We start from the raw sequence: 12,666 nt of genomic DNA, 5'->3' as shown, positions 1-12,666 counted from the left end.
GGTAATTGAATCATGGGGACAGGGCTTTCCTGTGCTATTCTAATAGTGAATAATCTCCACAAGTTCTGACGGTTTTATAAAGGGCGTTTCCCTGCACAAGTTCTCTTCTCTTGTCTGCCACTGTGTGAGATGTGCCCTTCCCCTTCTGTCATGATTGTAAAGCCTCTCCAGTCAAGCGGAACTGTGAGTCCATCAAACCTCTTTCTTTTGTAAATTGCCCAGTCTTAGGTATGTCTTTATCAGCAGTGTGAAAATGGACAAATACACCCTTTCACCCTTTGCTCTTACTTTTAAGGTCTGCCAAGAGGAGAAAGCTCTGTAATTAACTTTTGATCCTTGTGATTGCTAGCAGAGGCTCTAATTCAGTCCAGTGACTAGGCAGGCACCGTGCGAGGCTCTGGGCACCCACACAGCTGCTGTGGAAAGAGCTGACAGCCGGCAGAAAATGAAGAGAAGCAAAGGACCCAAAACTCAGGCCTTGACTGAGAAATTCCCAAAAAAGCAAGAGGCTACTGAACTGATCTCTAGCTAATCACTTTCAGAGCACCCAAGGCAGGAACTGACACTTGTGACAGTGGTAATAAAGGAGGACTTTAAGGACTAAATGCAGTTCTCTAATTCTGAGTCCACTGAGGGAAAAGTTCTTCTCCACCTCAAGGCTACTTACTTTGGCAGCGTTTCCCATCCTCAGCGAGCCGGAATCCCTCCAAGCACTTGCATGTGTATGAGTCGTCACTGTTCACACAAATGTGTTCACAGCCATGGTCTACTGCTTGGCAGACATCTTTCCCTGAAGACGGGAGAGCAAGTTTCAACAATTTCGCCAACATGCATTTCACATGGACTTCACCCTGGAGGACCCATCTGCTGGAGTCCGCTACCGGATTCTACTGCCCCCTGAGCTCAGTGGTCTGCGGGGCAGGAAGATACAATTGAGAACAAAGTTTAGGGGCTCTAATTCGAGCTAACCCTTCAAACTGTTTCACAGTCTTCACCATCATCATTCACCAGCACTACTTTAGTGTTAAAATGCAGTCCATCATCAGCTTTCTGTAGACATAGTTTCTGATATCAGAATGGAAACACTGTTGATATGATTCCTTAGGAGATGAAACCTCAATTTAGATTAGCAGCACTGAAATCTCACTTTGGCTTTGTGCCTGACATAGTGTATGACTTAGGAGAATAACTTAACTTCTTGGAGTCTTAGCTTTGCTGTCTAAAAAATGAGAGAGTAATTACTCCAGCTACCCATCTTTCCTTACAAAAGTGTCAACATGAGTTGCTCTTTATAAAGTGCTTTGAGACGTTGACAAAAAGATAACTGATAGGGCTGGAAACCAGGGTCACACACTCCCCTTTGATTATTCAGAGATGTGTCTTGAGATTTACGCCAGCAAGTCACTCTAAGGCTGCTTGTCCTGGGTTGGCTGGCTGCAGCCCCATCTAAGAGGCTTTGCCTTCTGAAAGGCAAAACTGGCTTCATCACAAGGTGCCCTCTGGGAAGGATTTGTGCTACCAGAAATAACAACAACAACAACATTATTAAAGATAAATAAGCAGAGAGGCTTAGAGAAGTTAGACAACTTTCCCAGCTAATGAATGGCAGAGACAGAAGTTGATTGAATCTTGGATTTCTGACTGTCCATCTTTCCACTAGAGTATACTGCCAAACCACTGTTTCTTGCCACAGAGCATATAAATGAAGAACTTCAGTAATAGCTCTGGCATCCACTTTGTTTGTCCATTTTTTTAATAGACTTTATTGTTTAGGACAGTTTTAGATTTACACAAAAATTGAGATGATAGTGCAAAGAATTGCCATATACCCTACACCTAATTTTCCCTATTATTAACACCTCACATGAGTGTGGTCCCTCCGTTATTATTAATAAACCCATACTGATACATGATTATTAGCTAAAGTCTGTATTTTATTGACATTTACTTAGTTTTTCCCTAATGTCCTTTTTCTCTTTCAGGATCCTATCCAGGACACTACATTACATTTTGCCGTGTGGCATTGACTTCTGAGAGGAACTGATGTATACAGAGGTGAGGATAGCAATTTCACACAGTGGTCTGGCAGAGTAGTAGGAGCCAGCTCCAGTACAAACTTACTTCTGCAGGTTTTCCCATCTTCACGGAGTATATAACCTTCAAAGCACTGGCATACATACGAATCTTCACTGCTTACACACGAGTGTTCACAAGCATGGTCCCCCAGAGCACAAGAGTCCAGTTCTGAGAATCAAATGGGAATTAGAGAAACAGAAGAAGAAAATGACTCATACTGAGTGGCTTATTCAATCATAAAAGACATTTCAGACACCTTGAATTAAAACAGTGCCTTATCCTACAGTACACATTTCAGAATATAAAGCGTGTCTATGAGCAAAAATTCCTTTTTCAGAGAGGGAATCACTCTGCCACCCAGGCTGGAGTGTGGTGGCATAATCTCAACTCACTGCAGCCTCCGCCTCCCGGGCTCAAGTGATCCTCCCATCTCAGCCTCCTGGATAGCTGGGACTACAAGCACGCACCACCACACCTGGCTAATTTTTTGTAGAGATGGGATTTCGTCATGTTGCCCAGGCTGGTCTCGAATTGCTGGGCTCAAGCAATCTACCCACCTCAGACTCCCAAAGTGAGCAAGAATTCTTAATATGTACATGGCACATAAAATTCAAACAATATGATCATCTCCACAAGAAAAATGAACAAAAAACATGAGAATACAAGTTACAGAATGCGAGATAAATTACTTATAAATATTAGAAAATAAGATTAACCTAATTGGCTATTATATAACTATAATATCAACTTATTTACATATCTACTTATGTATGTATATATATATTACACTTAGGTAACCAATTCATTCACGTATTCAGTCAGTTCACAAATATTTTTTGAGTCCCTGTGATGAGCCAGGTACTGTTTTAGGCTCTGGGGATACAGCAACGAACAAAACAAAGTCTCTGCTTTTGTGAAGCTTACATTTGGCAGCAGGTGTCAGGGGAAGAGGGATGCGTGGAAAACAGACAAACATGTGATATGTCATGTGGGAAAAAGTGCTATGGAGGAAGAGCAGGAAAGAAGGATGGAGAGTGGCTGCTGGGCTGGAGAGTAGGGAGGGCTTGTTATGTTATATGGTGTGTCAGATACGGTGACACTGAGCAGAGCCCTGCAGAAGGAGAGGAAGTGAGTGGTGGTGTCTGGGAAAGAGCATGATCAACAAGAAAGAACAGCATTTGCAAACTGCAGCAACAGGAGCTGCTTGGTTGGTGTGTTTCAGGAAAGGCAAGGAGACCACTGTGACTGGAGCATCCAGGAGCCTGGCAGGGGATGAGGCCAGCAAGGCTGGCTGGGGCAGACCATGTGGGGTTCACAGTAGGGGTCAGATCTGAAGGAGAAGGGCAGTCACTGCAGTGTTTCGAGCAGTGGAGTGGCATGAAATGGGTTTGTTTTGAAAGGATCACTCTGCACAGAATGGAGCTCGGACAGCTAGGAGCAGCCCTGTGCAAAGATCTTGGTGGTCCAGACCAGGCTGGTGAGAAGTGGTCAGACTGGCTGTATTTTAAGGTAGAGACTATAAAATTTGCTCATGTATTAATAAAGAGTCCATATGGATAGGACGGAAGAGTCAAAGAAGACTCCGAGGTTGCTGGACTGAGCAACTGAAGGATGGTGTTGCCATCTTATAGGGCTGGGTGGCTTCTGGGGGACTAGAAGGTTTGTGAACCTGTGAAAACCAGGCTGTTATTTTAAAAGCTTAATACTGAGGATAGGTGGGTGGTGACTTTTTATAGGAACCATACATATTTCTGAAAGTTAACTCAATCCTTTCAGATTGAGTAGAATTTCTAAAATGGACACGAATTGGAGTTCTTAAATAAAGGCCCCAAAGCACATAATGACCTTTATAATCAGGCACAAACCACACATATTTTTTGGTAAAGCATCTTTGCAGTATCTCTCTGGAGAGGCCTCCTCAGAACCACCTTTGGGTTAGTTAAGGCAGCTGTTGTTATTCTCCCTCACCAGCTAGGGAAACTAAGGGTTGGGAAGGCTAATGGCTTGTCAAGACCAATTGTTAACAAGAGAAAGAACCAGACAAAAATTGTAACCTTATAAATAAATCCCCGTTTTTTCTGACTATACTGCATTGCTATATTCTAAAGCAAGCTTTCAAACGTGAAGGGAATTCTGCCTCTCTTTCTTTGGGCAGAAGCACTGCCAACATCTTTGAAGAATGGGAAAAGGTTGATAACTGCGATTACAGCTGCAGAGGAGGCTCAAAGCCAAGTTGGACACTCCTGCTTGCCCTGAGCGTGACTTACTTTTCTAGGCAAATTCTAGACTCACTACTAATGCAGAACATTTCCCAATGGCTTGGGGTAGTTCCTCACATAGTGTAAGAATGGAAAGTACAATTAAGTAATCCATGATACAGACAACTGGATGGCCATGGAGGTAAGGTGTTTTTTTCCCCCTACCATGAATTTATAATAACAATACTACTCCACTTTCCACGGTAATAAAATAGCTATAGCTCTTTCATGTCAGCCTTGTCAAGCCATAATCTAGACAGACCCCTCTGAGCAAGCTGTTTTTTTGTTTTTTGTTCTTTGGGTTTTTTTTTTTTTTTGAGATACAGGCTTGCTCTGTCGCCCAGGCTGGAGTGCAGTGGTGTCATTGCGGTTCACTGCAGCCTTGGCTCTTGGGCTCATGTGATCCTCTCACCTTAGCCTCCTGAGTAGCTGGGACTACAGGTACATGCCACCATGCTTAGCTAATTTTCATATTTTTTGTAGAGACGGGGTCCCACTATGTTGCCCAGGCTGGTCTTAAGTTTCTGGCCTCAAGTGATCCTCCTGCTTCCGTCTCCCAAAGTGCTGCGATTACAGGCATGAGCCACCACAACTTATCTGCAATGGATATTCTTGTGCATATAGTTTTATGTACAATGTGAAGGCATACCTGAAAGTTATACATCCAGAAGCAGAATTGCCTAGGTAAAGGGTATGAATATTTAAAGGCAGATAAATATTTCCAAATCACCCTCCAAAGAGATTATTTCAATCTCTACCGTCACCAACAATGTAAGACAGTCTCTGTTTCTGTTTCTGATTCAGGGTTTCTGGGATGCTGCCTGGGTCTTTAGACTTTTTCCAAGCCCCATAAATGATTTCAACGAATCATCAGAGGTGAGATGTTGGCAGTGGCCATAATGCCTGGCACCTAACAGACCCCTAGGAAATCCTGTTGAACAAAAGGAAACATTTCCTCAGTTTTCTATTCTGAAAATTGAGGGTAATTAGATCCACCTCACAGGGGTTTTGTGCAGATGTTTTAAATAAGAACCCATGGGGTGTGTAGATGTTTGTGGCCAGCTAGGCTTCCCACTCTCTCCCACACACCCCCTTGCAAAATGCACGACTCATATTTCTTCAGCAAAATGTCCAGTTTCTGCCCTGCAGGGATGTTCTGGGCCACTTATAAATTCAAAGAACCACGGATGGGAAATTAGAGAATGCCAAAGTCGGACGATAGTTAACCTCCTGACCATAGGCACTAGCTTTCTATCCACCAAGTCTGGAAACCAACTTGGAGTCAGTTTCTCCTTAGGGCAAAGATATTCCCCTATAGGAAAATGCTTCAGTGGTCCCCTATCAGGCAAAGAGAGCCACCACCCTGACTCACTACCACCGGGTGTCTTCAGCCTGGGAGACGATGGTGGGCACCACAGTAAGTTCATTCATTCAGCAAGTGTTTACGGAACACTTATCTGAGCCAGGCAATATCCTTGTTTGGGGGCTGGAAGTTCAACTTATTGGATATGAACTAGTCCAACCCCTTCATTAGAGATGAGAAAACTGACGGTCAGAGGGGAAGTGACTTTCCCAATGTCCCTGAACCTTCAGAGGTGACTGGTCTTAGCTGTCCTGGGGGCAGAGATGGGACTATATTCAAACCTGTTACCTCCGTGTCCCTGGTCCAGCTGCACATCCACGGATCATCCTAGGTTAAAAGGGTGTGCTGAGGCAGCCTGGCAGATTCTCAGAAGACAAACTAGACAAAAATCATTTTCTCAAGAGATGCCTGCCAGGAAGTCTCTCGTAACTCTGCAGGCTGTAGGTGGGTAATGTGTGTCCAGCCGGCGTCCCCAGCCTTGTCTCTCACCCGCCTCCCTCTTGCACTCAGTACTCCATACTCAGAGCACGGAACTTCCTGCAGTTTGCTCTCTGGCCCCTAGGAAAGCATTTCCCCTCCATCTTTGGCTGGCTCACTGTGCTCGCTCTCTGGGTGTCTGATTAAACATCTCTTTCTCTAGACTAGGGGAGGCTCCCGCGGCCCCCTCCTTCCCACATCACCACTCTCACCCCATGGAATGGACGCTGTCTCTGCTATCCTTCTTCCCTAAGAAGCTTTAAACACTGTCAGGGCACAAACGGAATCTGCATCAACCCCAGAGATCCCCAGCACCCCGCACACTGCAGGTACACAGTAAATATTCGTAGAGAACAAGGGTAAAGGAACCAAGTGCTTAAGGAAGTACCTAGATTCAAACCCAGAGAGGAGAGCAAAGACAGACTCCATTAGGAGCCATCACTTAAGTGAAATAGGTGGGAGGACGTATGAGAAATCTCAAGAGGGAGGAAGAAAACATTCTTCCTCTCAAAGAAGGATTCTCCTCCTTTTACACATAAGGACCCAGGCCTACGTTTTTAATTAAACCCTCATCGTGAATGGATTCTGCAGTGTGTGCTCAGGATGATGAGAAGTTTTAGGATGTAGCACAGGTCTTTAGGGTCCACGTCTAGCAGCTCTGCACGCTGACACAGGTGAGTCACATATGTCTGTGGCGCAGCAACTGTGGGGCAACGTGTTCTGTGGACTTGCACCTCTGCCGTGATGACAGACAGCAATCCTGCGTCTGGGGCTCCACGTAAGACGCTGTTAACCCCAACCCCAGAGATGGAAAGCCACAGCGGCCATCTGCCAAGACAGTAACCAGAAGCCGACAGATAGAATTACACTGCTTCCTGGCTTTTCTCGTAATAAAACTAGGAGCAGCCAATCCTTTGCTAACTTAATATAGGCTTTTTCTCAGACAAACCAAGAAGCAGCTGAACTGAGATGTGCTTTTCCAGGGCATCTCACACTGGGCAAAAGATCCTGAAATCAGGGGACTCGGCTCTGGTCCTGGCTCTGCCACTGACTCCCCCACCAGGGCCAGCTTGGAGGCATCGTTTTCCTCCATGTGTCTGTTTCCCACAAAATAAGGGAAAATCTCTACCTTCCTTCTGTTGCATCAAGCCTGTAATATAAATACCTGACAGTGAGGGTGGTCTCCTCCCCCTACTCCCTGCTACAGACTGTTTCCCCCAAAATTCACATCTGATATTAGCCCTGATGTGAGGGTATGTGGAGGTGGAGTCTTTGGGAGGTCATTAGGTTTAGATGGGGTTGTGAGGGCAGGATCCTGACCTGATAGGATTAGTGTTCTTATAATAAGACGAGACACTAGAGAACTTGCCTGTACTCTTTGCTCTCTCTCCCTACAACTCATGCAATATGAGGACACAGTGGGGTGCTGGCTGTCTGCAAACTAGGAAGAGGGCCCTCACCAGAACCCAGCCATGCCAGCACCTGGATCCTGGACTTCCAGCCTCCAGAACTGTGAGAAATAAATTTCTGTGGTTAAGAAAAAACATTCAGTCTATGATATTTTGTGATGGGAGCCTGAGTAGACTAAGACACTCCCCTAGCCTTGCCTAGAGCTGCCTCAGCCTAGCAGGCCCTCGCAGATCTGTCTGTAGTAGTTGGACTGGGAGTATCACCAGCAGAGATGCCCCAGTGCCCTAGGCTGATGGCTCTGATCCCTGTTGGTGTCCTCCGCTTGCAGAAGGGAGGGTCCCTCATAGGACAGCCCTTGGAAAGAGTCCAGGCCCCTTCCAGAGTTGTACATCTCTGGGGCCCCTCCAAGGAGAGCAGGCATGGCCCTGGGAGATGTGTCTCCAGGCAGCAATGCCAGGAGTTACCTTCTGAGTCTCCTCAGTGCAGGGGGTTCTGATGCTGAGGAGGGTAGACAAGAAGAGGAATCCCTTAGGGGTCACGGCAGTTCACAAGTTCACATAGCACTGCAACAGCAGTCTTCCCGAACCACACAGTGGCCTTGAAAGGCAGCAAATGACCATTCTTAGTTTAGAGATGAGCACTCAGACCCCGAGAGGGCCAATTCCCTTGCCCAGAGTAGAAGCGACATGATTTAAACCCAGTCTTTGGACTTCCAGTTTAGTACGGTTTTTGCTCTGCCACACTGTTTCTCAGACCTGTGCACAGAGAACCCCAGGATGACGCCAGGCAGGAGAGCTCTGAAGAGAGGCCCCAGCAGAGTCTGGGATGGGAGGAGGAGAGGACAGCCCATCAGGTAGGGGAGGAGGTTGCCCATGGGGGTGACATTGGGATGGGCTGGAAGGCACCAGGCCTGTTCAGAGAAGAGGGGACTTGCCACTTTGACTGAAGAACAGGAGGAGGCTTCAGGGAGGGCCCAGGGCAAGGCTAAAGAAGTGGAAGAGGGGGTTCTTCACTCTGCCAAATCAAGGAGTGTAATGGAAATTTATTCTAGGAGACAGTGGAAAGCCACTGAGGGTTATCAAGTGGAGAGCGGACCCTGTGCCAGGGGCTGTGGGGTGGCCTCTGTCCATTCACACTCCCAGTCATTTCATGTTGGCCTCTGACCTCCAACCTCCAGGAGCTCGCAGGCCAGTGGCCAGTGTAGTCCATGCACATCAGGCCTGTGGAGTCTTTCTTGGTGCTGGGATCCCCTTGCACAAGGTCAATCTCAGGGAACTGTCTAGAGAGGGAAGAAGTCCTCTCAGCTGAAGCTGGTAAAAGAGATCGCCTCATCCTCTCCCCCCAACACCCTGAGTCTGTGCATCTAACCACCAGAGGCAAAAAGGCCTCTGGGAGAATCTGGGAAAGCAGAGCTTGGGGTCAGGGGACTGGAGGAAGGGAGGGGACATCACTCCAGAGGCCAGAGAACCCAAGGTGCCTGAAGGGGTAAGGGGGACAGCAGTGCCCATTTCATCCCAGGGCCCCTGGAAACCCTCCACGCTTTAGAGAACTTTCCAGAAGATGAGTGACACATTCTTAAGACCACTTGCTATCAAAGCTCTAAGTAGAGGCTGTCTCTATAAAGAGCCAAGAACACTCTTATCTGCTGAGCCAGGCCTGGCTGCCCCCACGCAGGCTTTACCAAAAAGGTACAGTCATGCCGTCTGGCTCTTTGTCATCTCGAGTAGAGCCGGGGAACATACATCCCAACCCCCAGTTAGCTGTGGCCACACTGAAAACCTAGCCCATTATTACAGGACAGGACAGTCAGAATGAATCATTCTGGGGCAGGCAGAAAGTCTTCAATTAGAGGAATAGCTCAACACATATGTATCAGCTGGTGGGTTAAATGCATCTCTCATGTGCAGTTCCTGAGGACAATTCTAACTTATCTGATTATCTCACAAGTCCTCATCTAGACACAACCATATATAAATAACAAAATTCACTATTCATTGCATTGTTGAACATTTACTCATGTAGATGGTTCCTCTGTGCCATTGGTTAGAAACCCACATTAAATGAGAACATGGGCAACACTTAAAAGTGGCCAAGTCATAATCCAGGTGTGGACCTGGGCAGGGGAGAGGAAGGGGCACATGATTCAAAGGAGATGGGGCTGCATTTGTTTAGAAGGACTCATGAGAATTTCTTAGGGTCCTATAACCATCTTATAGTCCATTCTTGATTATCACAGGAACGAGGTAGACAGAAGAAGGACTCCTCTTATTCTCAGAATAATCTAAAATGATGGAGAATTAAACAAACCAACAAACCCCTTACATCTGGCTTTGGCATGCTGTCAATGTCGATGCAATTCAACACACCCACCCTCTTTCTGCATCCCCTGTGCCCAATCCCTCCCTGAGCTGGCTGCAGAAGCAGTCGGGGAGGCAGCTGGGCGGGGAGCCACCGAAAGCTATAACATGGATAACCCATTTGCTGAGATTCAAGGATCTGTCCCAAACTGGAAATATTTTCTCACAGGCAGCATAGAGAGGCACGCCCAGCTGTGCAGCCAGCTCATCTGCCTAGATGAATGGATGATATAAAAAGGTGGATAAATTAGGTTGTGCCTACAATTGTACCAGTGGTCAGGGAACTTGGCCCTATAACCAGAAAGACCAGCAGGCTGGGGAAGATACATTGTGGTCCTTTTCTTCCATTTCTGATCCCTTCTCTCAAAATGACTATGTTTCAATTCTTTATCTTGGTCCACTTAGAAACAGAATTGCAGGGCAGCAAACACACCAGCATTCTTCAGTGAAGGAGAGAAGGAGGTCTGGGAGCATTTTTTTTTTTTTTTTTTTAATTAATGGAGACAGAGGTTGGGACCAGCTGCAAGGAAATGTGTACCCAGGACCCATCACTGCCAGCCTTACCATGTGCTGTGAGATCACCGGGATCAGAAAGCAGAGCAAAGCGTTTCTCAGGAGCATCCTCTTCTCCCAGGACTGACTTTGGAATCACACCCAGCAGAGTCTGAACCCACCACTTACTAGCGGGTGACCTTAGGCTCTTTACTTAATCCGAGCTACAGTTTTTCCCTCATCTGTCCCCTGAATGCAACAGCATGTGTGCTTAGCCCAGTGCTCAGCACGCAGCCAGCAGTCAGCGAGGGGTCCACATGATTATTCATGTGCCATACTAGACGGCTGGGGGTAGAGCAGAGAGAGAGCTGAGGACTAGGGCTCTGTCCAGCTTCGGAATGACAGGGAGGTGGGCTATGGAAACAGCAAAAAGCCACTTCAGGGCATAGGGGAAGGCAGTTTGAGGGGAGGGGTGGAGTAGCCACCAAGGCTCAATGGCTAAGAGATGCCGTCACACACATTCATTCGGGCCCAGCAAAGCCTGGAGACAGGACACACAGGCACATATACACGTCGGTAGCGCGCCCACACCCGCACCCACGGAACACCTGTGTAGGTCCCGCTTGTCCTTCAGACACTTACTTGCACACGTCTTCCCATCGCTGCGGAGCACGTGTCCCTCAGGACACTGACAGGCAAAGGATCTGTCCACGTTGACGCAGGAGTATTCACAACCATGGTCACTCAGCAGGCAGTAATCCACCCCTGCAAAACCAAAAGCCAGGCAGCCCTTTATCAGTGAGACCTCTGGGCGACGGTGATGGGATCAAGTGACCATCATGCCCACCCCACCCTCCCTCGAAGGCATGCAGTCCCAGTGGACATCCCCACCATCTCCCGGAGCAGAGCAAGGGGCAGGGGAGGAGTGCCCACGTACAACCTGTGCCTTCTGCAATCACATAGGTTTCACTCCTGGTGCAAACCTTCCCCTATGAGAGGAGCGTGCAGGGACTCACGGGAGCAGGTCTTGAGGTCCTCGTTGATGAGGAAGCCTTCTGAGCACTGGCAGACGAAGGACTCCTCCGTGTTCAGACACAGCTGCTCACAGCCATGGTCCTGCTGTGCACAGTGGTCCACTCCTGCATTTCACACATGTGAAAGCATAGAGGAGCCGAGGGGGCAACACCCCACCAGCAACCAAGATTGAAAAACAAAACCGGAGGCATAATGAGCCACGGGGAAGGTGTCATTCTACCCCACACCCCTGGCCCCTCTAGAAAATCAGCCTGGCTTGTTGGTTTTCTTTCCCTTTTCACCCAGGCTGGAGTGCAGTGGCGAGATCTCAGCTCACTGCAACCTCCGCCTCCTGGGTTCAAGTGATTGTCCTGCCCCAGCCTCCAGAGTCACTAGCTGGGGTTACAGGTGCCTGGCACCACGCCCAGCCTTCTTTCCCATTTCTTTGTTTAAAGAGTAAAGCATACAACCCCAACGGCTGGGAAATGCTGTCCCTGGTATTGATGACAGCAGTACTCTGCCAGGGCCATGGTGCACAGAATCCACAGCCTCAGGGCACCTCTGAGAGCAGGTGCAATTCCCATTTCACAGAGAGGAAAGTGAGGCTCAGGAAGGTCAAGGTCAAAGCCACACAGCTGATAGAGTAGTGCTTAGAGTGCGGGTTCTGGCATCAAACTACCTAGATTCAAATCACACCTCTGCCACTTCTTAGCTATGGATGCTGGGCAGTCCCACGGCCTCTTTGCCATCGTTTCCTGATTTGTGAATGTGGATGTTGATGGTTGCTTTCTTATAGGAACAGGGTGAGAATAAGAGGAATTGATTCACATAAAGCGCTCAGAACAGTAGCTGGCATACGGCAACCACTTAATGAACACATTATTATTATCAAGTAGTGCTAAGAATTAGTTGTACCATTTCGTTTCTTTTTTTTTTTTTTTTTTTTTTTGAGACGGAGTCTTGCTCTGTCACCCAGGCTGGAGTGCAGTGGCCGGATCTCAGCTCACTGCAAGCTCCGCCTCCCGGGTTTACGCCGTTCTCCTGCCTCAGCCTCCCGAGTAGCTGGGACTACAGGTGCCCGCCACCTCGCCCTGCTAGTTTTTTTGTATTTTTTAGTAGAGACGGGGTTTCACCGTGTTAGCCGGGATCGTCTCTCGATCTCCTGGCCTCGTGATCCGCCCGTCTTGGCCTCCCAAAGTGCTGGGATTACAGGCTTGAG

At 47.7% G+C, this 12,666-nt stretch overlaps 1 protein-coding gene across 4 annotated transcripts in view; it reads right to left on the bottom strand.

Moving 5' to 3' along the window:
* Positions 1 to 12,666, bottom strand: part of MATN2 (matrilin 2) — a 169,139-nt gene that overhangs the window by 18,202 nt on the left and 138,271 nt on the right. For all 4 annotated transcript variants that reach the window (XM_015145762.3, XM_015145763.3, XM_015145764.3 and 1 more), the window contains 4 exons: positions 11,450 to 11,572; positions 11,076 to 11,198; positions 2,122 to 2,244; positions 668 to 790 (listed from right to left, as the gene is read on the bottom strand). In XM_015145762.3, the coding sequence (XP_015001248.3) occupies positions 668 to 790; positions 2,122 to 2,244; positions 11,076 to 11,198; positions 11,450 to 11,572 (492 nt within the window). The remainder of the gene's footprint in view (positions 1 to 667; positions 791 to 2,121; positions 2,245 to 11,075; positions 11,199 to 11,449; positions 11,573 to 12,666) is intronic.

This window comes from Macaca mulatta, chromosome 8, assembly GCF_049350105.2.
Source record: "Macaca mulatta isolate MMU2019108-1 chromosome 8, T2T-MMU8v2.0, whole genome shotgun sequence".
Classification (NCBI taxonomy): Eukaryota; Metazoa; Chordata; class Mammalia; order Primates; family Cercopithecidae; genus Macaca; species Macaca mulatta.
This window is presented reverse-complemented; position numbering and strand designations above follow the sequence as displayed.